The sequence below is a fragment of the Gallus gallus genome, chromosome 2, assembly GCF_016699485.2.
Source record: "Gallus gallus isolate bGalGal1 chromosome 2, bGalGal1.mat.broiler.GRCg7b, whole genome shotgun sequence".
NCBI classification, from domain to species: Eukaryota; Metazoa; Chordata; class Aves; order Galliformes; family Phasianidae; genus Gallus; species Gallus gallus.
In genome coordinates this window covers 32255424-32282358 of record NC_052533.1, presented here as the reverse complement: position 1 = coordinate 32282358, position 26935 = coordinate 32255424, and the positions used below count along the sequence as shown (strand labels likewise).

Genomic DNA, 26935 nt, shown 5'->3' with positions numbered 1-26935 from the left:
TCCCCACACAACAAAGAGTGGGCATCCTGGGTTATCAGTGCAGTTTTTTAATTCGTCTGGAGCTGTGGCTGGCACAAAATCTAGTGCTGGGCATCCAGCACCACTGGTCTGTTTGAGGCTGGATGGCAGAAAGCAGGGCTGGACCCCTGGCGGTTTAAAGCCCCTTCTTTACCAAGATCAGAGATGTGCAGCCATGACTTAACACCCATGAGGGCTACACTGAATTGCCAGCACATTCCTGATGTCAACACTGTTGGAAAACACTATGCATCTTTCACTGAAGTGTTTTTGAATAATGCTGGGCTTTCTTACTTCAGCCACTGAAGGAAGCCCTTGCATGTGTTAATATTTTGCTGATAAATTGAGAGATTCGTCATACATAAAATTTGCTCTGATTCCTGAGGGTCATTCCCAAACTCCCTTGTTAGCCCCAGAGGTGGCGCTGATATGAGTGCCCCACTCATACCCTATGAGGATGAACCATAGAGACCTAGGTTGGATATTAGGAAAAATTTCTTCTCAGGAGTGGTGATGCACTGGAATGGGCTACCCAGGGAGGTGGTGGAGTTACTGTCACTGGAGGTTTTCATGAAGAGAGTAGATGTGGCACTGAGGAGCATGGTTAGTGGACACAGTGGGGACGGGCTGATGGTTGGACTGGATGATCTTAGTGGTCTTTTCCACCTTAGTGATTCTATGACTCCTTTGTTTCTCTTTGGGAGAGAAAGGGAACATGGTGATCCCAGTAGTTGGTGGGAAGAAATATCAGCATGGGGGTTCTTACGTTGCCCTTTAGCTAGAGGAATGTTACTGATTTCCCAACTGCTATTTTTCAGTGCTGGGTGACATCTCTTCATGCATCCTCCCTGACAGATGGGAGGTTATAGTCAGTGAGTGACACCCCTGCGTCTCACCCTTACACCTCACCTCCACCAGCACGAGGAGTGCTGCAGGTGGATGCCCGAGCACACAGAGGTTCTCCCACCCACCTGCCCATGCTCACCTGTGACACGTTCGTCATCTCGCTCGTGAGTGATGATAATGAGGTTTCAGCTGCCTTCTGGTGCAGAAATGTGCACTGCCACAGCACAGTCGGTTCTGCTCCCGCGGCCGTGCCTCTGAAAGGCTATCGATTCAGGCTTTCACATTTTTAAAAGGTCACAGCAATAATTCTATCTGAATTGTGCTAAGTGAAAATAGTTTGTAGAGGTAATAGAGTTCCCGCTCAGTTCCAGTGTAAACAAAACCATTGTTTTTTATTACTGTTTTTTTGTATATTTTAATTACATCGATTTGCCTTGCTCTCACATTGGTCAACGAACTATGTGTGAAGTTGCAAGGCAAGTGACCTTCAGTGTTATGTGGCTCTTGGTTTTGTGCAGAGATATTTTATTTTTCTATTATGTAAGATGTGCTGGAAGCGCTTATCATAATATGGTGCTCACATTAAAAATTAAAAACACAAGAATAAAAATTACCTTTTTCCCCTTGTCCTATCATATATCCGTCCGTTTTAATAAGACAAAAATATCTACAGCTGTACGAGTGTGGTATTATATGTGCTCGCCTTTTGTAAAATATCATTGTAGTTAAACAAACAGCCTCCTCCGGCGTGACTAGGAACAGATTGTTCCCAACAGCTCATTTGATGAACAGGCTATATAATGCAATGAGTTAACTTACTGCAATGCATAGTTACTGCAGCCCGAGTGCCCTAGAAAGATGACAGAAAACTGTGGATGCTATGGCATCAATTATTTCAATAGCTGTGCTGCAATTAGTGACTTTGTATTCTGTCTGGTTTACAGGACTCACAACCAGGTCATGAAGGGGAAAGAGAAGGTTAAATTTTATGCTCAAAATGAGCCTTTTTATCTTCCTATAGATTTTTTTTCCCCTATGTTTGCTTTGTTTTAAATCATTTTACTGTGTCAATCCTTTGAACACCAACAGAGCTCTTGGACGCTCTCCAACTCAGCTCTATGGCTTTGCACGAGGCTGCAGAAGAGCAGAGCAGTGCCATGCGTGGGGAAATGTTCTTTCCGCCTCACACCACGGGCTTTGGGCTGATACCCAGTGTCTGGGAGGACGTGGTGACGGATCTCCTTCCTAATCCACTGTAGCATTAATGGTAAGTGGCATGCATAGTGATGGAAGTTTAAATCTACTTTGTTCCCATGTGCATCTATTGAGCCCCACTGCAGTTGCCATCACTCACTCCACAACTGGATGTTAATTTACTTTAATACCTGTGTCTGTAGCACGTGGAGCTGATAAATAGTGAGAAAGTATGTGATGGCTTATCTAACCTTCTTCATATAGATGAAACACTACAGGTCTGAAATCCATTCATGCTCCCTGAACACAATGCCTTATTCTGGTTTTCTATTCATAGTGTTGTAAATTTGTCAGCCTAATGGGACACTTCGTAAGACATTTTCCTTTTTAAGTGCTTTAATGGGAGTAGGTATTACATTGATCCAAAATCTAGCTTAGCATTTCATATTGTGGAGCCTGGAATTGCATTGTTATCTGCATAAAAGTTAAGTGGTGCTTTGTTCTTCCCCTTATTTTAAGCTGAAATTTGCCAACCTGAAACTCAGCCTGCCATGTATATATGGAATAAAATAAGCATGCGGTTTGGCCACCGAATTCTTAAGGTGTGCTCTATTATTGCTTGTTACAAACAGAAATGGAGGTGGCAAGCATGCAGCGCACACGACCTAAGCCACATCTTTTTCCTCTCTTTCCCTGAAGTGAGAGGGCAGCTGTTGCAAAATAGCCATGCAAGTACAGACCCAGCTGCACTGAGTCCAGGGACCTGGCCACTGGGACATTGGCAGGGTGACACTGGTGCACACAAAGAATCATAGAATTATTAAAGTTGGAAAAGGCCACTGAGATCATCTAGTCCAATCATCCACCTGCCACCAGTATTGCCCACTGAACCATGTTCCTAAGTGCCATGTCTACACATTTCTTGAACATATTCAGGGATGGTGACTCTACCACCTCACTGGGCAGCCTGTTCCAGTGTGCAACCACTCTTTCTGAGAAGTTTTTCCCAATATCCAAACTGAACCTTTCCTTGTGCAACTTCAGGCCATTTCCTCTTGTCGCTGCTACCTGGGAGAAGAGGCTGACTCCCACTTTGCTACACTCTCCTTTCAGGGAGTTGTAGAGAGCAGTGAGGTCTCCCTGGGCCTCCTCTTCTCCAGACTGAGCAATCCCAGCCAGAAAAGTTTGTCTTGGAAGAGCGAGAAGCAGGTGGACAAAAGCAACCAGTCGATAAATGGACTGGTTATTGACCCACACCACTGCTTATCGACTCTCATCACTGTCCTCTGTGTTCCCCCATGCGCTGGTTCCTCGGTACAGGACTGCCTTCATTCCAGCAGAAGCTATCAGTCTGTGACGTTGTTTATAACAGGGAGGAAAAGTCAACACCAGAAATCTTTCCTTTACCGTGTAACCTTTGAGATTTATCACGGTGTTGTTTCTCCGAGGGCTGACAGTAAGGTGACAGGAGGAGCTGTCTCATGGCTTCTTTTTTGTTTATTGGCTCCCGGTGTATGAGAAAGAGCTATAAATAATACTCCCCGATGCGGACGGGTGCAATTGTTAAAGGCACTTAACCTGCTGGCTGCAGCTGTCTTCCAAGGCAGTGTTCTCCCTCCCTGGTCACTCCAGGGGCAGCGGTGCTGCCGGAGGAGAGGCGGCAGAAGTTTGGAGCGTGTTGGTTGTGTACTTGGTGAACTTCTGCCGTGGAGAGATGCCAAGGTCAGAGCATGATTGAAGAACCTCCTTCCTCTCCTGAAGTCGCTGTTACTGTATGATATTGTTTTCCACCGTAGAAGGTTCTCTTAAAAATGAGGTTGAGATCCCTAAAGAAATTGCTTCAATCAGCAACAGTGCTTAATGACTGTTAATGGGAAGTGGAGATAGGATAGTAAGTGTTACTTTGATTAATAAGAGAACTGCAGAGAATTTAAATTGTGCCACTGATGGATTATTTTCTTCAAGCTTGATAAGCGCTTCTCATTTGTTCTTAAATTTGGTCAATACTGTTAAAGACAGCAAAATGAAGTATAATTAATTCTATTACTGCTACTCCGACCCAGTGCTACTGGGAAACAGATTACAATGCAGACAACAATGTTAGGTAACACTTCTGATGGTTTTATCATACGCGGACTGGTCAGGGATGCAAGGCAGAGAACCTCAGAACCACGCTGAGGAGCTGCCCAGCTCGCTGCCTGCCCTGGCACGTGCCCATCTCTTTGAATCTACCACGGACATGATTTCAGTGAAGGAAATAGCTGATTGTGAGGCACGTAGGCAAAACAGAGAGCTCCACTTTGTTCCTCCCTTCGTGTACGCATAAGTTATCACGGTGCTTTTGAACAGACCTATCTGAGTTATGCAATAAATAGGGAAAATATGCTGAGAAATGCAGTTTGCTCAGGGGCCCTCTTGCCACTTCTGAAGTCAGATTTTAGGAAAAGGCTCTCAGCAGCTCACCCATTCTGCTGCCTCGGAATGGATCCAGGCTATGCGCAAAGGAGTTGGGAAGCTCTTCTGGGCTCTCATTAGAGGTGGCTGCAATTAGCACTTAATTTTCCAGACTCTGCCTACTTCAAAGTCTATGCTTCTCCAATTCTGACTGCAGAAAGTCATTGTGTGAGTGATGTCGAATTAATTTGAAATCAGAGTGTGTTGGCTAATAGTATAGCTATAAAATCAATGAAGGTCTAATTCTGTTATTAAAAATGTAAAGCTTATGTATTATGAATAAAGAGTTCATGCTCTTCCACGGATATTCCATAAACATAATTTCTGAAAGTACTGGGAACACATAAAATGTATTTCAGGCATGAATTTGTGTGCAATGGTCTGATGGAGAGCAAGGATACATTAAAAGACTCTCAGGTTGAAAGGTCATGTTTAAAACTTAGAGGCACAGAACAAAAAGCAGTGACAATTCTCTTCCCTTGAACAGTCTCTGTTTATAGCTCTGCTTGCATTCCACGCAGCAAACAGCAACGGAACATCTTTCATTCACTTGACTTGTTTGGAAATCTTTGAGGGTGGCTCATGAGGAATGTGGTGGCCTGGCTGTATCCTCCCTTCATTGATGCTTTTCTCAGGTAAGCAGGCTAAACACTGACCCTAATAGCTCACTGGGGACACCCTTTAATTTCATAGGAAGAGATGTCCAGAATGTCAAGGGCCTTGCAAGTGGAGAGATGGCACCCATCCCATACAGAACAGCAACAGCAAAAGGCTGACGGTCTTTGTCCTTAGGGCAGCTGCAGAGCTGCTGGACCCAGCGCACACAACGCGTGTGTGCGTTTGGAGGAGAGGACTTTTAGAATGACCCAGAAGGCCTGTGTATCACTAATCTTCCTACAGAAGCATTTTTTTTTCTAGGAGAGGCAGCAACTTTTTGAAAGATGGCAGCTGGCTTCTTACATTGCCTCTAGCGCAGCAAAGACAAAGAAACTTTAAATCTTACATGTTATCTTTGTAGGAATAACAGAGATTTGGAGGCTAAATAAACCCTTCTCCTCAGTTTCTCTGTTATTCCATTTTAGTGTCTGTCAGTTTGATACGAGCTCTCACATACATCTGTAGGTGCGTTCTTTGTTTGTTGCCACTCTTTTATTATGCAGCACGATGGAATTTCTGCTGGATCAGTTGCTTGCAAAGTTGATTCACAGTGGAAGAAAAGGTAGCTCCTATATTCCCCTTTACAACAACTGTTCTCCAGAATTAGGAGGTGTATATTTGAAGGATTGTGGTGCCATAAATGTACTCTTCTGAAGATACCTTAATAGCGTCTGACTTGTCATAAGCCAAGGCTTGGGTAATGAAAGAGAGCCCTGAACTCACCAGGAGCCCTGATTAAGAGAGGAGTACAGTTTGTTACAGATATAGGGGTACTTGGCTATCGTATAAATTTATTAAATCCTATAAAATTTCAAGTTCTCAGTTCAGTTACGCCAATGAAATCCTACCAATGCTTTTGGAGATCTTAATTCATTTCTTCTTAGCATATCAGAAAACTCTCAAGGCATGCACAAATCTTGGGTTACTGTGACTGGATTACATGTGGTGGAGTTCCATCCTAGAATATGCACTGTAAGCAAGAATATGTTTGTTCCTTTTTTTTGCCAGGTGGCCAAGCTGACTTTTAGGCTTTCCTGATTGCTTCTTTCTGGCTTCTGCTGTCATTCTATTTTAGCATCATGTGCAAGACTTGGCAGGGGTGGCATATTAATAGTGAGTGAGGTGAGAGGTGCCATCCTGCGAATGCATAGCCAAGAAATAGGAAAGGAGAGAAGCAGCATTTTTAAAGTAAAATTGAGTTTAAATGAACAGAGAAGACGGCAGTTCATGAGGGGCATTTTCTGGAGAGCTCTTCTGAGTCTGGGCAGGGCTGGACTGGACTTGAATGTCATCAGCAGTCCTGGAGGTGATGGTGTTCTTTACTGAAGATGTCTTCAGCAGGGTTCTGGCATCTTTTAGGCAGTGCCACCAATTACAGGGGGAACACCAGGGCTTTGTGTCAGTGCAATGCCACGAGCATTTCTCAAGAATTTCATGGAATCACAGAATTGTTTGAGTTGGAAGGGAACCTGAAATGTCATCTAGTCCAACTCCTCTGCAATGAACAGGGACACTTACAGCTAGATCAGATTGCTCAGAGCCCTGTCCAGCCTGTCCTTGAGCGTCTCCAGGGGTGGGGCATCCACCACCTTTCTGGGTGACTCGTTCCACCGCCTAATTTGTGCCAGTTCCAGTGCCTCCCAATTCCTGCAAAGATCCAGAGGACAAAAGATGGCTGTGAGCAGCAGGGAGGAAAACTGAAGTGGGAAGGGGGAGCAGAAATCCCTGTCTTTCAGGTTTTGCATGGTCATTCTTGATTGGATACTTTTCTCCTCCTTGGTTTATTGCAGTCTTGACCTTGGTGGCTTCGCGGCACATTCACAGCCACAGTGCAAGACACCCAGGCCTTGTAATGCTTTTAAACTAAGGGTTTAAATTAAAGGTGCAGTAGATTAGCTCCAGGATACATCACATTTTCCAGAGGGCTTTGCATGTCATTTATGCACGCTTCATAATGATTATCACTTTTTGTAGAGCCTGAATGCAGCTCCCCACCATTTTGGAGCAGGTTTGAGAATGTTATCACGATTGGCTTGCTAGGTGAAAGGCTTTTCTATTTAGCTTCTAATAGAGCAAAAGTGACTCTAAATTTGTTAATATTCTTTAGGTTATATAGGACAAATTACAGATAAGTGAATAAGTAATGAAATTTGTAATGAGAATTTCTCAAGTATGAAATGTTGGCACAAATTAATTGCGGGATTTTACAGCTATTATAGTTTATATCATAAATGCAAAAATGACTAGGGCTTTTTAATTACAGTAGGAACACACTAAATTTTTATGGAGTGCCATTTTGTTAAAGAGGTACTTTAAGAGCAAATACCATCCATAACAGTGAGCCCAGATATCTGTACCACATCAAATAAATATGCTATTGCTATAAAATTGTTCCTTAGATACCGTAATTGACACAAAGACTAATGAGAGGTCTCTTTTCACACCTTCAGTGTATTGTGTCTTCTCTCTTGGTCATTTTTTTTTCTTAATTACAGTACGTTTGCAAAGGGCCACAGCAAATTCCTTGGAAAAATACACAGGGCTTTTCCACTTATCCTTCAAAGCTGCACTGTGAATTGCCAAGCTTCGGTGTCTTGGTAGATGTTAATATTATTGTGGAGGGGAGGAGGGAGGATGGCTAGATGCTAATTCTTATTAAATATTTGATGTGTAGAGAAATCTAATACAGTGAAAACTTGAAGAAATCTCATTACTTGGTGGAATGCGTTACATGGTAAGATAGAGATGACTCAGGCTCAGAAAACTAGCAGGCAGATTTAGTAAGAAAGCACATCTGTAGAAATGTCCTGCTGTTTTCTTCTATTAAAATAAGAAATCTACACATCCTCTGCTACTCTGCTTCTCTAGACGTTTCTCAGAGTCAAGGGTATATTTTAAAATTTCACTGCACGCTCTGTTCCTCCTGGTGAAGCTATCTTAAGCTTCCCCTTTTCTCTCCTCACCCGGCTGCTCCCAGGGCTGGCTGGAGAGCTGAAGGTTCTGCAAATCCTCCTCTGCCCGTGCCTGGCTGCCCAGACTCCCCTGCAGCCAATAAAGATGATCTGCTCCTCAAGACTGACTTTTTGCTTAGGCACATGACACTGCAAAGCTACGTCCTTTCTCAGTGCTTCCTCCAGCACACACAGTGTCACAGACTGCTTCCTCAGTTAAGGTCTCTAATCCATCACTCACAGTTCCTTAAGGGGATTAATTAATTTTAAAAATGGCCGTGTTTCTAGGTATGTTAAATGCCCTCCCTCAAGGACAAGTGCTCATCCTTCCACTTGCACACCTTTTTTGACTTGGCTTATTGGAACATCCGGTTTTACGGCAGGTGCTAGACACTCCCCAAAGCTTGCTTGAGAGGAATTGCAAATGAACTGATCTTCAGAGAGCTTGCTCATGATTAGCTGGTATCCTTTTCCTGAAGGTGAGCCTTGCTGGAGTGGAGGCAGCATGCAAATGCTCTGCCATTACTTACAACTGTAGACTTATGGAATCATTTGAGTTGGAAGGGAACCTTAAAACTCATCTAATCCTACTCCCCTGCAATCAACAGGGGCACCACAGCTAGATCGAGTTGCTCAGAGCTCTGTCCAACCTGACCTCGAGTGTCTCCACGGATGGGGCATCCACCATCTCACTGGACAACCCATTCCAGTGCCTCACTACCCTTATTAAAACAAACAAACAAACAAACAAACAAACAAACCTTTTTCCTTATATCCAATTTAAATCTCCCCTCTTTTAGTCTGAAACCATTTCCCCTTGTCCTGTCACAACAGACCCTGCTACCGTGTCTGTCCCTTTCTTTCTTACAGGCTCCCCTTTACATACTGACAAGCCGCTGTCAGGTCTCCTTGGAGCTTTCTCTTCTCCAGGCTGAACAGCCCCAGCTCTCTCAGCCTGTCCTCTTAGAGGAGATGTTCCACCAAATCCTGAGGGGATGCTAGCCTGATGCTGGTTTTTAACATCAGCTCTGGACTGGCTGGACAACATTAAATATCTCCTTCCTAACTCCATGACACATTTCTTCATCTGTGGGTTTTTAATGTGACCTACTTTGCGAATTGTTTTCCAAAGTTATGGTAAAAAGTATGATTGTACAACAGAAGTATTACAAAAACCATGGCATGTAAGCTGGTTATTGATATGCCTCTCATATCAATAGGAAGGTCTCTCTGATGGCTAGGGAACCACTCATTTGGTGCCTGTAGGGTGCAGACTGGCTGCTTATTTTGTTACTGTTGACTAACGTTCCCTTTGCCATGTCAAGGCTTCGGCCTGAATTTTTTTTAAGTCCTCTCTTCTAGACTGAGAAATGCATCACCAAGAAAGCACTAACAGGTCGCACTTCTGCACTGAATATATCACTGCGTTAGAAGCTGATATCAACTTTGGAGTTTAACACAGTAAAAGCAGAGTGACAGAGCTGATGAACTAATGAGCCTGTAAGTCCTGATCCATGTCAAGTTGGGATTTAATGCACCTTTGATGGAGAAGAGGCCTCCTGTGCCTCTGCAGCCTAGAAAGATACACAATCACACAGGTGGCCATGGGTCTACTGGTGCTCTGGCTTGACCAGTTGCACAGGATTATGGGCAGGGCTGTTCCAGCTGACCCCTGTCCTACAGCCCATTGCTGTGATTTGTGTAGAACTCACAGCCTCTGCTAAACTCCCCTGTGTTATTTACACAGCATGGAAGGGTAAAATACTGCACATCCCCTCTCTCCTGCCTTATCCAGTCTCCTTCCTGCATTCTTATTTCAAGGCCTGTTGAGAATCTCCCAAACTTGCATATTTTGTGCTTGTGAAAACAAGTCAAGGTTGTTTAAGTTGCACTTCAAAACTCATTTGTCTGAAAGATATGTCAGAAATATGCCACTGTTTTCCTAACTGAATTTCCTAGACTCCTTCCTTTTTTTCTCTCTTTGTTCTTGGTTTCGTGATTGCAAAATATAGACACAACAAAATGAGATTAAATATTGTTTATATCCCATTTGAGTGCAAAGATCCACTGAAGTTGCTGGAGGGGTGACCAGTGGTCTGGGCCAACTGTGCTGGGCAGCGAGGAGGTGGTGTGTGCTTCAGCCAGGTCCTACAAAATGCCACTCCTCCACTTCTTTCTGTGATGTGAGCCATACAATCTAGTAAAACTCTGCTACAAAAGGATTAGGATTAATCCGCTAACTAATAGCAGAAAGGCTAAACAATAGGAAAAGAGCTAAGCAAAAAGCCACCCCAGATTATCATTGTATTTGTACTGATCATTGTCTGAAATAAACATATCAGCCAGCTCCTGAAGGGTCTTGCTCCTTTCCATATTAATACAAGAGAAGAATACATATTCTTGGCAGATTTCATTAAAATAGGAAGAAGAGATGGTTGCTGAAATGCTCTCATTGTAAATGAGGGGCTTTATATTTACACAAAAACCACTCCTGGAAAAAAAGTAATTTTGCTAATGAGATATTCCCATATCTCCTGGGGAGCCTTTCATTGCCTAGGCACTTTTTCACATCCAGCCCAGATCTACAATAAAAAGCACAGATGACAAGCTGGAAGGAGCTCACGGCTCAGCTATTTCTCCAGCAGCAGAGCAGTGTGCACTGCACACCGCATCAGATGGCAGCGATGGACAGTGTCAATGTGACCAGTGGTGGTGTACGAGCAGCCGAGACCAGTGCAGAATGAGCTCCGTGCTCATCCATGCAAGCGAGGTGGTGTTAATGAAAGCCCACATTGTTGTGTACAGATCTCTGCTTTCGTAGTTAGGGTAGATACCAGATTTCTTCCTAGCTGGGAGCTCAGTTTAAGCTGATGTGTCCTAGAGCCCTCTAGCAGCCAGTGGATTTTCCCCAGGACTCCTGGCTGTAATGAACTAGACATCCTGCTGGGTGCTGGCCCATCAGAGCTAGAGTGCACAAGTGGGCTCCTGCAGTGCAGCATGAGAGGTGTTCATTTCTTAAAATCTTCTTTAAAATATATCAATCCTAACCCCGGACCGGCTCAATTTGGACTCTTTGCCTTAATTTGGAAACACAAACCCTTTAACCTTGAATTTGAAGCATTCAGCCAGGCTTTTCACTGCTCCCTTTCTATGACCAACCTTGCTTGGCCACATTAGAGAAGTCAAGGATGAAGTGGGGATGACCACCCAGCTGTGGTGCTCCAAGATGGAGCGTATTGGAGAAGCTGACATTGTTCTGCTGCTGCCTTGCTGAACTGTTCCATGGAGAACTCTCTCGATCCGACTGCTGGTGCCTTTCGCAGATACCAATTACATTTTTATATGTTTTATAACCGTAAGTATACTCTACAGACTTGCACATAATTCCTCTGCTACTTAAACTGTTTTTCAAAGTCTTTTTCAGCAGGCTTATCTTTGTTTTGCTTGCGCTGATTAAAAGGAGAGATATATTTTTAATAGGGTGAGTAGTACAAGAGAGCACACTTTGCAGAAGAGAAAAAGAAATGCAGTCAACCCTTTCTTATCCATGCTAAGTAGAAGACATTGAATTAATTCAACTAACCACGATTTCAAATAATTAATGGGATTTTCAGCATACTGAATACATCAGGGACAATTAGTTTCTTTTGGGCAAAGAAGGTTCCCAAATGATTAAAACTTCATCTAGAAGTAAGACAAACAGCTTAGGAGATGTTCAGCAAAAAGTCTAAAAAATGGGATATGGAGTTTAAGATTTCCCCAGAACTATTCCTGAGACTCGGTGGGCCCCAGATAGGCTGGAGGGTATTGAAGATAGAAGTTCCAAACCCTCTGGCCAGACCCCATCCTGAAAATACCAGCAAGAGTGACTTTTTCCACAGAGATACTGATTTCCTACGAAAAATTTTCCTCTTTTCCTTCTCTAGTGCAGCTTGATCCTCTCTGTGGGCTTTTTTCCCCTCCACAAATAACCCTTAATTGTTTGTTTTCCCTGTAAACAGAGAAGAGAGCCATATTGCACCATAAAAGCAATGTCGTGTGGGCTCCCATCTCATCAGCTCTCCATGACTGCTATGTCATGCTTGGGTAGTTTTCAAGTGCTACTACAACATTAGAATACATTGCACAGAAGTCCTGATGATTTACTGGAGAGAGGTAGGCTTTTTCTATGTAACATATGTACATATATATTTAACATGGACTCTGTGATTTTGGGGTGATCTTTGCTCAGTGCCGTAGACAAGAGGAGATCAGGACTTGGTCATGGCTGTTGAGGAGGACAGAGACCTGATGCATCATTTTAAGAGGGTATTAGAGCACCTTTTGCTCTCACCAATGGGGAATGGTCACAGCAGCTTACCAGGGGACTGCAATGGCCTTGAGAAGTGTGGATGGCTGTGATGGTAAGAGCAGCTGGCGTGCAGTGATGGACTTTACCAGGGGAAGGAAATCATTGGTTCCAAAATGATAAAGTGGGCTTTAATTGTCCACATCCCAGTGCCTAGGGGAGTACTGCCAGGGAAACTAGAGCAGACGGAAATGCTGCTGACATTAGAATAATGCGCTGTGTGTGAAACTGCTGCAGAAACAGTTAAATGGCTCCTTTGCCAAGGCCAGGGAGTGAGATGTTACTACTCCATGGGGCGGATTAAAATCTGCATTTTCTCCTAATTGAGCACAGCAGACTCAGCTGGAGGTCCTGTCAGGAGAAGAAGTATAATTTGTCACAGCAAGAAATGTATAACTTGACAGAGCATCTATTAGACAGTACAGTAAAAAATAAAGTAGGACTTGTGTGGGTTTGCTTTATGCTCCAGACTGTTTGGTACAGGCATCTGCATGCTCTAAGTGAGTCTCAGGCTGGTTGGCAGTGGACCATCCTGGCTGTGCAGTGCTCACTGCCCTCGTGACTATCTTTGCATGATGATGAGAAGGTTAAAAACCTTTGTGGATCACTCCTGGTCAGAAAGGTCCCATAAAAAGCAGCCATTCTGTGCATGCTTTACATGTAACTGGGTAAAGAGCTCCATAGTTTATTCTAGCTCTTTCATCACTCTTGGAGATGGAATAGTATACTTTAAGGGAACAGAAATGTAGTGGCTTGAGGATGGACCTAAGTGCAGTAAAGAGCTGGGACTGGGCTACTCATCATGAACCATGTTTTCCTCCTTGGTAAGTATCTTATTGTGATAAGTGCATCTTTTGCAGCATTTTTCATGTCTGGGTGATGAAATCCAGAAATCCAGCCTTCAGCTCTGGCCACTGCTTTGCAGCACCTCACAGAGCACCATGCTGAGTCAAAGGGAGCAGATCCCTGCACTGGGCTCCACAGAAGCAACCTGTCACAGGCATCCATGAGGCTGTGTGGCAGCTAAAACCAAGTAACTTCTATTCAGGCACATGATTTTTATCTCACTGGAAGGAAGAGCTCTGACTGACAGGGTAATTCATCATTCACCTGATGCACGAAGAAGTTGCCTGAAGGAGAGAAGCCACACACATTATTTTCACGCCAGTGGGTGCGTATGGCCTGTCTGAGATCCAGTAACCCCTGTGCAAACATAGTGTGCAGATCTGCCCTGCCCCATTGACATGGGTGCCCATTCTCACTCCCAGTCTATGTGATTTATCCTATCTGCCCCCACAGCACATCACTGGGGTTGTGTTGTGGGATTTTTGCACTGTCTGTTTTTATCTGCACAGTATTTATTCTGCAGAGATCAGCTTCAAGCTCTGGCTCTTCACAAGCATCAAGTTCCCTTACATACCGAGCTAATAAATATATATAAAGTTCTTCACCCTTCCCTCACCTGTGTTTTCCCCCTCATCCATTTCTGCCACCTCTGCTCTCTCCAAATAGCCTTCTAACAGAGACTGTGAAAAATAAATAATAGCTAAAAGATGGTGCTTGCTCCCCTTATGCAGTTCCTGTAGTCAAAAATCAGTACGGTGTGCTGAGATGACTTATGGATCGAAGATGTAGAACTGAGCCCTCCACATGCCCTCAAATCCAGTGCCACGTAAAATGTAACAGATGTAACTTGTTTACAGTGATCCCTTTTTGTGAGAGGTGTTTTTCCAACTCCAGTCCCATGGGTGCTAATTCATGGGATTTTTTCAGGCTTGAGGCCAAATCCCTTCTACGTTCAGACCCCAGGTGTCCCAGGGACATCTGTTTTTACTTTCTGGCTTTGCTAGACGTTTCAGGTTCATATCCAGAGAGCCCATGTCGGGGCCTGTTGTCCTTTGGCTTGTTTAAAGTTGAATCAGCCCATGGTCATTTGGACCGACCTTCTATGCTGCAAGAAGTTACCCTGAGAAGTTTGGGGATTCATGGTGCTGCTCCGGCTGTCTGCTGTGGAAATGTAGTCCTTTCATGCAAGGACAGTTCGTCCTTCTGTATTTTGAAGCATTGCTTACGGCGTAGTGAATTTGAAACACTTATAATTACTTGTTTCCTTAGTTTCTGCTAATAAGGTGGTAATCTCCAGCCATAACGAAATCCAACTACCTAAGTGAGAAGCAGACCCCGTTTTAATTCCCACATAGCCTCTCATTCAGGCTTTCCGAAAGCAATTTTTGCCTTAGTCTGTTTCTGCATTTTACTGGGGCAATCAATTCTTATTTCTTTTCAGTCTACTTCATCAGCTAATGAGAATTGCTACCTCACTGCCTTTTACCTTCCCTTCTTTTTTAAATAATGCATATCTTTCAATGTCTCTGTCTGAGACAAGACTACTATTCTAATGTGTCTATTGTTTCTGTAATATCCTTTTCTTTTGTTCTGGACCAGGGGTTCTACTTCCTACATGTGTCTGGCCTTAATGCACAGCATTTCTCTTGATTTTCTCTGTTTTAATCCAGTTTTAAATAGCAAATTTCATTACTTCTATCATGCAAACATTTATTCCTCTCTTCAATATTATTTCCGTATCTCTTGCTGCCTATTCCTCTCCCCTTCTGTGTCCTATTTCCCACTGCAATAATCTCATTTATGTTTTCCCTTTTTTTCTTTTTCTTTTTCTTTTTTCCCCTGTGCTTTAGAATCAGGCATGGAGATCAAGTGAGTCTTCCAACCTTCTTCCTCCAGTTTCTAGTTTAAAACTCCTCTCAGTCATACCACCATCCTAGGAGATATTCATGTGAAGTCTCAGCACTGGTTCACAGTACTGCCCCGTGATCCATAGGACTGTTTTACCTCTTGAGTCTTGCTGTTGCTCTTGCCTTACTGAGGACCACCTGTAACTTCATTCATTTCAGCATTTCTGAATGCCAGGTCCTTTCACCTTGCAGCCAGCCCTGATCACAATGACCATGGCAGTACCATCTGGCTGACCATGAAGGACAGCAACTGTTAGTTTCTTTTCTCATCAGGATGTTTTCCAGCCCTACCAACCTCACTGTTGCTCTTAGTCATGAGTACCTATACACTTGTTTAAATCTGGGTTTGTTTTTGGTCACAAAGATCTTCCTCTTCTTAATGTGAGCAGAAACACCTACAACAGTCCCCTGACTTTCCTTTTTTTCACCTATGGGTCATCCTTGCCCTTCCTTTGCTAACTCCTTCCTCTCTTCTGCTGAGTCTGAGCATCCTTCTTCTTATCATGTGTGTTTTCATACTCCTCCCTTTTCCCAGTGAAGCAAACCTGTGTCTCTTTTTGCTTATTAGCCGATCTTTTTATCTCTTTCTTCTTCCATGGTCACACTTTCCCCAGGCACCATCATCTAATGATCTTTCATCTCTGTGTTGGAAATTATCTAAAGGTTCTCACTCACCTCTTGTCTCTGACACATACTTGGTACTCTTCTGAGATCCACCTAAAGCTCATTATCACATTGTATAGCTGCCTGTGTTTTGGAATACTGTGTTTGCATTCTCTTCCTCCTAACATAGAGCAAAACTCCACCCCCTCTCTCGCTACCAGAAGACATGGAATCATGGAATCACAGAATCATTAAGATAGGGAAAAAACACTAAGATCGAGTTCAGCCGTCAACCCATTCCCACCATCCCCACTGACCATGTCCCTCGGTGACACGTATACACGCTTCTTTAACACTTCCAGGGACTGTGACCCCACCATCTCCCTGGGCAGCCTGTTCCAGTGCATCACCACTCTTTCTGAGAAGACATTTTCCCTAACACCTACCAGCAAGACTGCAAATGCAGAGCTCAGGGCAAAGCTGAACTGCACAGCCAGAATTGCATGTCAGAGCTCTGTTAGAGGGTGGGCTGGGGAAGAAGATGGAGTCTTAGATGCTCCTCCTTTGCTGTGTTAATTGTCTCAGTGCTAGCAGGAATAAAAAGTATTAAAAGTTTATTTTAGACACTAAATCAAACAAATGTGCTGTATGCACAGTTCAGGAATTAAAAATCAAGCAATACATCTTGGAAATGTTTTAAAAATGTTCAGTTTAGTGCCATTACAGAGTATGAATTATATTTTGGATTTGGGTTCCTCTCTATTATTAAACACATTTGCTTGTTTCTAAGACTGTTTTCCTTCCTCTGGTCGTACCATCTGCTGGTTGCACCACCACAGTCAGCTGTTGTGCCCCAAACACGCAATTATGCCTAAGGTTGGAGCAGTAGCTGATCCTGCTCCCATTCCTGCGCTTCCACAAAGTGAAACAAAACACAGACAAAATGCTGACAGAAGGAATACACACAAGGGACCTGATTTGTGGCATCTTATGTTGTTACTATGCTTACTAATATGATGTTATCCCTTTTCAGGTTGTTTCAGTAGTAAGATATTTAAATGATAGCGTCAAAATATTGGCCACATGATAAATATTAGATGTATCCTAGCCCAAGAAAGATCATCAAAATACTGTGCAACTTCTATCTTTCTTTTTTTTCTGTGTTTTTTTTTCTTCCCCCCCTCCTTTCCTCCTCTCTGTTTGCAGCATTAAGCAGTTTGGTTGTTTCAGACTTGGTTTATCTTTCTACTTGTGCATGTGTGTGTTTTTAAATGGGTAGCTCCCACTTAATGCCACACTTGAATTATACAAAAGAAAAAAACTGTCCTACTTAGAAGAACACAAAAGGATTTTGCAAGGGAAGTACTTGAAGAGGGATATGTCACATTAAATAAAGACCATTGTTACACATTTTTTTCCTCTGGTATATTTTCAGTTCTGAAGAGTCTAAATTTAGACTTGGAGCAGGAGGTATGGCTTCATGTTGTATATCAGGTCCTACATTTGGAAGAAGATTTGTGTTGAGGAAGTGGCCTAAAGAGCTTTTAGAAAAACCCCAAGTGCTTTGTTTCTCCAAGAAATATATTTTCTGTAGTTGCACTTGTCATGGTTATCACCTTCAAGGGATGGAAATGATAAACTTCTAAAACAAACAGCTTTTCCTGATGCAGTCTGGTAGTGATCCAAAGCCAAGTGTTGTTCATATATGATGGAAAGCTCTTTCTGCTCAAGCTGACGACAAGACTGCTGTGGGTTTCATATCTTTATATATCTTCAATAGTCACATTTTAGAATCTAAACCAATGTCTCCGGGTGTTTGGGACCAATGGTGAACGAAGACCAAGAGCTCCAGCAGTTGCTTCTGTCAGAGGGAGAAATTCATGGTTTCTGCAGTATTTGCAGGCCAGCCATCACCTTACACAGAAACCAGAAAGTCTTGCTGAAAAGCTGAATCAAATAACAGGAGAGGGCATCTTCTTTTTCAGCCGCATACTTGCTTCAGGCAGCATTCAGTCAGAAATCTGCTTTTGCTGATGTCACATCTCCCAGTACTTGTTTGAGAAATGTCCATTTTTTCCTTTGTCTCAAGTTTTCTTTCAGCTTTTCTCACAAGTGTCATCTACACAAAAACACCCAGTGGCAATCCCTTCCTGCCTCGCTCCAGAGCGGTTGCTTGAGTGTGCCTTTTTGCAGGGCACCGAGTATCCAGGACAAGACAGACTGAGCTCCATTTGAACATCATGAGGACATGAGTTGGACAACTCAACATACACCAGCCCATCTTGGAGCACCCCATAGTGGAGGTGCTGTCATAGTTTCCTTTTGGAGGGCAAAATGAGGACACAAAACACCAGTGCACTTGCAGCGTCTGATGCATGGACTCAGATGTGAACGATCCAAATCGTTTATTACAAGTTCTCACATCACTTATATGCCTTCACAAGTTTTCTTTTTCTAGCTTTCCCATCCGCCCCTACAGCTTTCCCATCCACCTTTACATGTCAACAGAGCGTTCTACAAACACTTCAACCATTCATGCAGGTGCTTTTCCAGTCAGAGCCGTGAGCCATTCCTTCTACTTCTAGAGGTGTGCTTGGTTCTCATGCTGTTTATCTTGCTCCACAGCTGCTGCTCTGAACAGTTTTTCTTGCATTCCCACATGCACCTTCCCAGCAGGGCCAAGGGCAGAGACAAAGTTTCCCACATCCTTGTCCCCAGGACTGCCATGCCCCATTTGGGTGGGCTGTGGTGGCAGCAAGGAGGCTGTGGGGCAGGAGGGACCCGTAAAGCCGTGTAGGAGGAAGGAGCTCATTTTTGAGCTGTTCTTAGGGACAATCTACATATCATTAAAACTCCTGTGCCATCTGAATGCATAACGGTACTTTATCAACTAAAACTTCTTTATTTAATCAGTTGATTTAATTATGAGCTAGTTAATTGAAAAATTCATGGTACGAGTTCTGAAGGTCAGAATACTCAGAAGTTCGAAGAAGACTGAAGCATTTGTTTCACTCAAGCTCTGACATCCAGTGCTGAGTTACAGAAATCTGCTCTGATTCAAACTGGCAAACTTATCTCGGGACTAAACAACTGAATTACCAAACAAGAAGACAATTCACTTCCACCCACGAGGTGCGAATGCGTCCACTGCCAGACATGGTTAGACTGTGATTGATTTATCTGTCTGTTGTGGCTTCTGAAAGACCCACGGAGTAACTACTCTTGCAGAGATGCCGCCAGCACTGTCCTGTCAGCCCTTCAGCCCTCTCGGGGATGTGTCTGTGTTGGTACCATGACCTGGATTGATGGACTTGCAGGCTGAGATGCCGAGGGTGATAGGAGCCCCAGACCTCTCTGCTGTGGGTATTGGCAAACCCTGGGCCACTTCAGGCTTTGTGCTGTCACTGTAGGATTTTGCCATTCCTGTCTCAGCAGAACAGTGGCACTGGCATGGGCTCAGCCCGCCTACACATTTATGTGCTCTAAACAACATACTCTCACTTTAAAGAACATTGCTCTTGCTTTTAACAAATAATCCATGGCGTTTCTGGCCCTTGTGGCTGCAGAGTACTTTGAAAGGCATAGATTTAGTGTTGTTTTCCTCGATCTGTCAGTGGCCCTAATTGTTAGCTCTTAGGGCTCAGCTTCCCACAGGCCTTTCAGTGATAGCAGTTAAAAGCCCCGTGGTGGTTCTGTCTGTCTGTCTGTCTCTGTCTCAACTTTGATGTTTTAATGAGAAGAAATAGGGACAGGACTGAAGCCAGGAGTAGGAGAAAAACTGAAACAGGAATTGAAAAAAATGCAGCGGAGGAAAATTTTTTAAGATGTGCCAACAGCCATAGTGAAACAAAGAAGGGGAAGAGAAAAAAATGGGAGGACAAAACATCACCAACAAAAAGGGCAAAAAACTCACATACATAGATAGGTAGGTGGGCTCTTCTTCCTAAAGGATGATGCCTGTAAGAAGAAGAAAATGAATAAATAATAACTATAAAGTCATTTAGTACAGATAAAACTGGGAGACTGTCAGCTCCAGAGACCCTTCCTGGTGCCCGGCTGTGAGATTCCTCTAATGCTGCTTACGGGCAGAGCTGGATCCTGTGGCTAATGTAAGCATTGCCCTTATCGCTAACCCACAGAAAAACCCCCCTCAGCATCTATGGATGTTGCACTGAGCAGGGCCTGCCTGAGGGCTGCTGTAGCCCATCGCTAAAGGAGTTGGGCTCAATGATCCTTATGGGTCCCTTCCAACTCAGGATACTCTATCAAAAGGAGTGGAAATGTTTGCTCACGGCTACCCGATTTTTGACAACTGGCCGATGGAGCAGCAGAAAGAACAAAACAGCAGTGATGTGGTGAAATCATATTCACATTTTGCCCAGATGTCCCATCGCTCCCTTGATGAAAATACAGCTAAGAGATATTTCAGGTGTGAGTTCAATATACGTGCCCCCAAGCAGAGGTTATTTCTAACTCTCCACCTGCTTCTGCTGAGGTTACGTTGTTGTTTTTCTGCATAGTGCGGCTGCATTATCTTAATAAGTGATTTGTTGTGAGATATTATTTTCCTTTAAAACATGTGACAGCTGCCTAAGTTTTTAATTAAGTGTTTTGAAAAAGCAACAGGCTCAAAAAACTGGGCAAGAACTTAACTTGGTAATGAACTGAATATGCCTCTAATTGTATTGAATTTACGAGTAATAGGATGAAGCAATATTGGAAATTACTTCTGACTGAAATTCAGTGCCTAAAGGCTGACAATGTTCCCCTCAAACTTCCAGAGACTGAATAAAACTGCTGTATCATTATTCGTTTCAAATTTCTGCCACTTTGAAACTGAAAATGAATGACAGCGGGCTGCCTTCCTGCAGACAGACGTGCCAATAAATGTGCCACAAAAGCTAATATTTTCTTTGAGACAAGATTTATTTTTGGACTTCAATTTACCCAGTGCATGTAATGTCTGCTGTAAGTTGATCTGGCTGCGTGTAACACCAGGCTCAGTATGTATTTAAGCCCACACGTTTCCCTGGGCTCAGCCCTGTCGATCTAGATGATGCTCATCATCAGACTACATCTCTGTGCCCCATGCCAGCAATTTGGGCTCAATCTTAATCTGTGTATGAACTCATTTTCTATCAAAAGTATAAATAATTAACGTGTTGCTTATGGAAACCCCATCAGATGAATTCCTTTCATAACAAAAATCTGTAGATAAATAGAGGTTGGTTGGGAAGGTGACCTTTTATCTTCTTTTTTTTCCGTGACCCTGAATTAAATCCTGTGTTGACCAGGATGACCATTAATCATTTTGATCAGATTGCTGACAGAATTACCAAGAGGAGTCACTTTAGGCATCTCAGTTTACTCAGGAAAGAGGCACTGGGTTTGCATCACACAATGAGCCCAGCAGTGGTTTCTGTGGGTCAAGGCTGATGTATATTTGTGCAGCCCCACAGACCTTGTCTGTCTGCAGTGTTCTTGAACCCCTTGCTGATAAATCCAGGATTTCTTCCCTCAGCGTGGGTAACCTTACTTTTGTGCCATAAATAGATTTTCAAATATCTCACAGATAAAAGCATGAAGAAAGGGTGTGCTTGCAGGTCAGGCAACTCTGGAGTTTAAATACGTTTGTATACCACAGGGAAGGAAAACACAGGCTTCATGGCCATGCCCGTGCCTACTGCTACTCAGCTGCTATAAGCACAGTGTGAATGAGAACACAACCGAGGAGAAAATATTAAAAGACATTTAAAAACTTGTCAGACCAGTTATTAGGTTAAGTAACATTCTCTCTAACCTCAGCTTCGTGGATCAGCTTTCCTGATGAGATCACAGCAGGTTAATGCAGGAGAGAGAGAATCAGAATCGGAATCAGAAACAAAGAAGTCCATCATCTCAAGGAACAGCAGAGTTCCTGACATGATAAAACTGTGCTCATCAGAAATATTTCATCTTTTCCATGCCTAGGACAATGTTTTGGCAGCATAATAAGGAATGAAAAGGGCCATACACACAGTTCATCAAAGTTAGTATCTTGATTCTTCCATAGAGTAAATAATAAAAGAGGAAAATGCATTTCCAGGTTTTCATTTTTTTAAGGTGTGCTTTGGGGAATACACCTTACGGGCCCAAGCTAAAATGAGTTTCTGTCATGAGACCCGGGTCCTTCTGCCTGACAAAAAATGCTGAACCAATACAAAGAAGAAGCTGCTGGAGGGAACAGGAGAGCTGCCACCCAGGAGTCCCGTGTCTGTGGTGATAGCTGCCATGAGATGTGGTCAGAATGGCAGTCGCCATATCACCAAAGTGCTCCTGCATTCCCTAAGAAACGTATTACAGGATCTGTTGCATAAGCTTTTTTCTGCAGGAGAAATGATCTGTCACCTGTGCCTGCTGGTGTCTCTCCTGCCTTCCTAGCTGCATCTCCCTCTCCTGATGCTTCCAGGTGACGTGCCTTTCAGCTGGTACTCCACATGATGCCATAATGTATCAGCCCTGCCAGAAGACCATGCACAGGAGATGGCTGGTAGGACTGACCTTTAATCTGCCAAGTTTCACTTATCCGAGTCTTCACCACGTACTCTACCGCCAACACATCTGCAGGTTGTGCATATGTATAGCATTGGGCACCCTTAACATCAATGTGACCAGAGTGTTTCTATGCTCGTGTATAAGGCAAGGGCTGGGGCAACACTGTAATGAGTAGAATAGAATAGAATAGATCAGAACAGAACAGAACAGAACAGAAAAGTTTGGTTGGAAGTGACCACCAAAGCTCACTGGGCTCAACTGCCTGACCTCGTTGTCCCCTTTCCCTCCCATCCTGTATGTCACCTCAGCCCTCCTCTTAGTATTACTCACACAGTAATGTGTGAGGAGTACTTACATCTGCTACAAATGCCACCAAAACATGCATGGGAGAAAAAAAATAGCCGTGAATGCTGTCTGAAAAGCCATCCCAAAGATGTAGTGGTCCATAGCAACACTGCATCCTGTCCTTGGTAGACTGATGCAACAGGGAGCTGAAACCCTGTGGCTGTTTTGTGGCAGCCTGAGCACATCCTGCACCTTCCTTCTCCTTCCCTGGTGCAATGGGAGTGGCACACACTATCAGGCAAAAGATATGGCCGTGGGCATTCTTAGCATGAGCCTCACAAGCAGCATGGTGTGTCATTCAGCATGTTTAGTTATAATTCAGCATGGTGATGCCAGCCAAATTAGTAACCTGCTATCTGGAAGACATTTAATAACAGTCACAAACAGCCCGAGGAAATCCCTGTCTGTACTAAAGACAATTCAGCAGAAGCAGATGTGCTCATTTACACAGGAACTTCAAAGGAGGTATTTCCACAGATATGTGCTGCTTGGTGCCATCCTAGCGGCATTCGTTGCTGCTTCCTGCAACATGTGGTTTGTGCTGTCCTGTCTTCATGAGGGGTGACCCAGAGGGAAGGGTCACCCCTTCTTCTTGTGAAGATCCAGAAAGGCCAGATCTACTTTATATTCCCGTATTCTATTAATACAGAAAGAGGTTCTTAGAAAGCAACAACTAGGAAAGCTGGTGCACTGCTGACGCTGTGTTTTACACACAGGGCTACTGCTTCATCATTTGGTATAAATTAGGAAGCAGTTCAGAAAAATCAATCCAAACCCACGCGATCATTTCAGTGTACTTTTATTTGATATTATTGTTTTAGCTAGATACAATGTCTATATTTAAAATATATGAAATGTAGATGTACTTAATGTTCGAAGTGATATATGGTAAAGATAGGAAAAGGTGAACTCTTGATATATTACAAGTCTTTCATACCATGAAATAACTATTGCCTATTATTTTACTCCTGACATTTTTATTTTTAGGGGAATTTCACTTGATTTGTATTGCTGACACCACTGATATGTTGTTTCCAGTGACCTTACATCCAGAATCAGTAGGGTGTGACATTTGATGGCCCAGATAAAAAACAATAATGGTAGAAGAGAAGGTTTATTCTCCTGGTCATAAATAAAGTTTAAATAACTCAGAATTTATTTTAAACTCTTCAGTACTTTTTACTGTCTACCCAATAAATGTATTTATTACTGGCAGCTTAGCTCACATTTCCTTGGTGAAGCAGTTTACTTAGATGCTTATGTGCAGCCTTGCCTTTATCTTGGTAGAAAGCAATGCTTCCCACAGATGAAAGGAGATTGCTCTCAGATAATGAATAGAAATGAAGCTGATGGCACTGTCTTCTGAGCTTGCTTACATGAAAATAGGTAGAAGACCGAGAGCAGCAGCTTTTGACATGATGCGTGATAGTGAAGGTGTGGGTTTGGAGAATTTTGCAGCACCTCTGTTAGCATATGTGGATAGAGACTGACAAAAGTAGGTTGTTACACCTGTTCACATATTTTGAAGCCATATTTTTAAAATGACTTAAGATGATTCTTGCATAATCTCTTGATGTGAGCATTAATCTTACAGAAAAAAAAAAATTGCCAGCAGGAGCTGGAAATTCTCAAGCTGGATATGTTTGAATACAAATTTATATATTTTCTTCGATGGGAATTATTTTATACAAGTTGAAGTACCTCCTCTCATAAATGAGAAAGGAGAACTGGCTACAGCAGATATGCAGAAGGCTGAGGTACTCAGTGACTTCTTTGCCTCAGTCTCCACTGGCAGTCAGGATTCTCATATTTCTCATATCCCTGAGCCTGCTGGTGGGAATTAGGGGGGGGCAAACTCATCCCCACTGTAAGGGCAGAGTAAGTCCGAGACCACCTCATGAGACTGAATGAGTACAAGTGTATCGGGCCAGACAGCATACATCCCAGTGTGCTAAGGGAGCTGGCTGATGTCACTGCCAAGCCACTGTCCTTCACATCTGAAAAGAGATTATGAACAGGACAGAAATCAGCTTTTACGTTGGTAAATAGTAATAGGACAAAGTGGAATGGTTTTAAACTAAAGGAGGGGAGATTTGGATTATATGCCAGGCGGAGGTTTTTCACTGAGAGTGTGGTGAGGCACTGGCACAGGCTGCCCAGAGATGTTGTGGATGCTCCTTCCTTGAGGTGTTTAAGTCCAGGTTGGATGTGTCCCTGAGCAGCCTGATCTTGCACCTGATCTAACGGTTGGCAACCTTGCCTGCAGCAATGGCATTGGAACTTGATCCTTGAGGTCCGTCCCAACCCATTTTATGATTCTATGATTCTATGAAGTCTGATGATTCCAGCAGTCTACTGTGTTGACTCACTGAGAAGAATCAGGCCCCACGAGCCCAGGCTTGGTTGATACTTCCCAAAATGTTTCCTATACAAAATAAGCTAAAGGATAATAACTCCCCCAGTATTTTCTTTGACTGTTCCTGGGCTCAAAATGCCACTGCTGAACTGGCACAGGAATGATCTATCAGATGACAAGTGAGAAGGGGGAGGGAATATCACAAGAGTTTCACACCATCCTCTTATCCTCTTCTCTAGACATCTATGGGAGTAAAAATGGCCTTCAGCAGCTTCCAGCACGCACCAAGGCTTTTGTGTCCTTGAACAAGGCACTCCTTAACAACTTCACCTTACGTAACTTATCATGGGGCAGGACAGTCCCAAGGCTGGACCTCTACTCATCTTGCCTTCCCTTCAGCTCCTCTGGTGGACATGACAGGATTTTCCTAACAACTATATGTGTCTGTTTTCTACATTTCACAAGAGTTCCCATGTCTGGTAGTCAATATGCCAACCATTAATATATAGTATGGTTTTATTGTGAATTCGTGAAGTATCACTGCAATTAAACTTCTCCAATAATGACATAATTTATTAATGAAACAAGGTTCATCTTGAAGCTCTTTAAAAGAAAATAGGGTTGGTTGTCACTCATGGTATCATAAGGTTCATGTTAGGTACTTATTTTGAATATCGTTTTAAAATACCACTCTGCCAAAGAGCAAAGTGTGCTCCTTAGTGCCCCAACTTGCCCTCTTCCAGACAACTCACAGAAAGAAATAAAGGGAAGAGAGGTAAGTGGAAAAAAAAAACCCTTCCCCTTGCCCCCCCCCCCCCCCCCCCCCCCCCGAAAAACTCAACACAACCAAACTCCAAATCTTCCATTTGATAAGAAAAATCACAGGAATCTTCTAACTGGTTATTCTGAATCTTCTCAGTTAGAAGGAGCACAGCACTGAGCTGTAGCTTCTTTCCCTGTTAGGGTAAAAACGCTTTTGGAGGAGGCTGGAGAACAGTCCTGCAGTGTGTGCCAAAGAATGAGCATCTGCCTCATAGAGTGTAAAAATGCATTGGTATAGGACTCAGCTGATGATCTAGTGGTCTTTTCCATCTATTTGTGATCGTGCCCTCTGAAATACCCTAGTGTGAGTAATAACTGAGTCAATAAAAAAAAAGAAAAAGAAATTCAAGTAACTGCTACCTCAGTGATATCTGTAAATCTGAAATGTTTGCTTTGTATTAATAGGCTCCGTATGGTTGCAGAAGTTCTCTATTTGCTGTATGTGCTGTTGTTTTCATTTATTTATTTTTAATAAAGTGCTCTAAATATTTGCTGTTGGAAGAGAGCAACGCTATGGAAAGCTTTGAAGTGATATTCATAAGAACTGTGAATACTGACTAATTGATTAACCAAGAGTTCTTGAAGAGAATGATTTGATTAGGGTAATTTATAGAGGTTGTATCTTTTGTCATCATTTGTCTTTGAAAACATAGAAGAAAACTGCTTCCAAGTGCATGTAGCCGCTGGCATGAGAGATGGTGTGCGCAACATCATCAGTTACAGCAGACTGCTCAATTTTGTACCTTTCCAGCTAGTCAAATATCCAATAACAATACACACAGGCACACACACACACACACACACACACACACACAAAAGCACTTTGCACTCAAAACTTTTCTAACATCGCCTTAGAAAAATATTTGGGGTTGTTCACCGCTCTGCTCTCTGTAGCATAAACATTTATTTAAATGGGGCTGTCTTTTCAGTAATGAAGAATGAAGGAAAAACAATGGTCTGATTTTGACAAATTAACTTGTGATTTGGAGAGTCAGTGAAGCAGGGAAGAGACATTCCTAACTATACTAATTAAATGAGCTTGCAACATTTATTT

At 43.1% G+C, this 26935-nt stretch overlaps 1 protein-coding gene across 1 annotated transcript in view; it reads left to right on the top strand.

Annotated features, from left to right (window-relative positions):
- The window catches only part of LOC121110067, an 18035-nt gene extending 14923 nt beyond the window's left edge, over positions 1-3112 (top strand). Inside the window, exon 3 of the mRNA XM_046937939.1 lies at positions 1954-3112. Coding sequence (XP_046793895.1) covers positions 1954-2123 — 170 coding nt within the window. The 3' untranslated portion in view covers positions 2124-3112. The remainder of the gene's footprint in view (positions 1-1953) is intronic.
- Positions 3113-26935: the final 23823 nt, after the last annotated feature.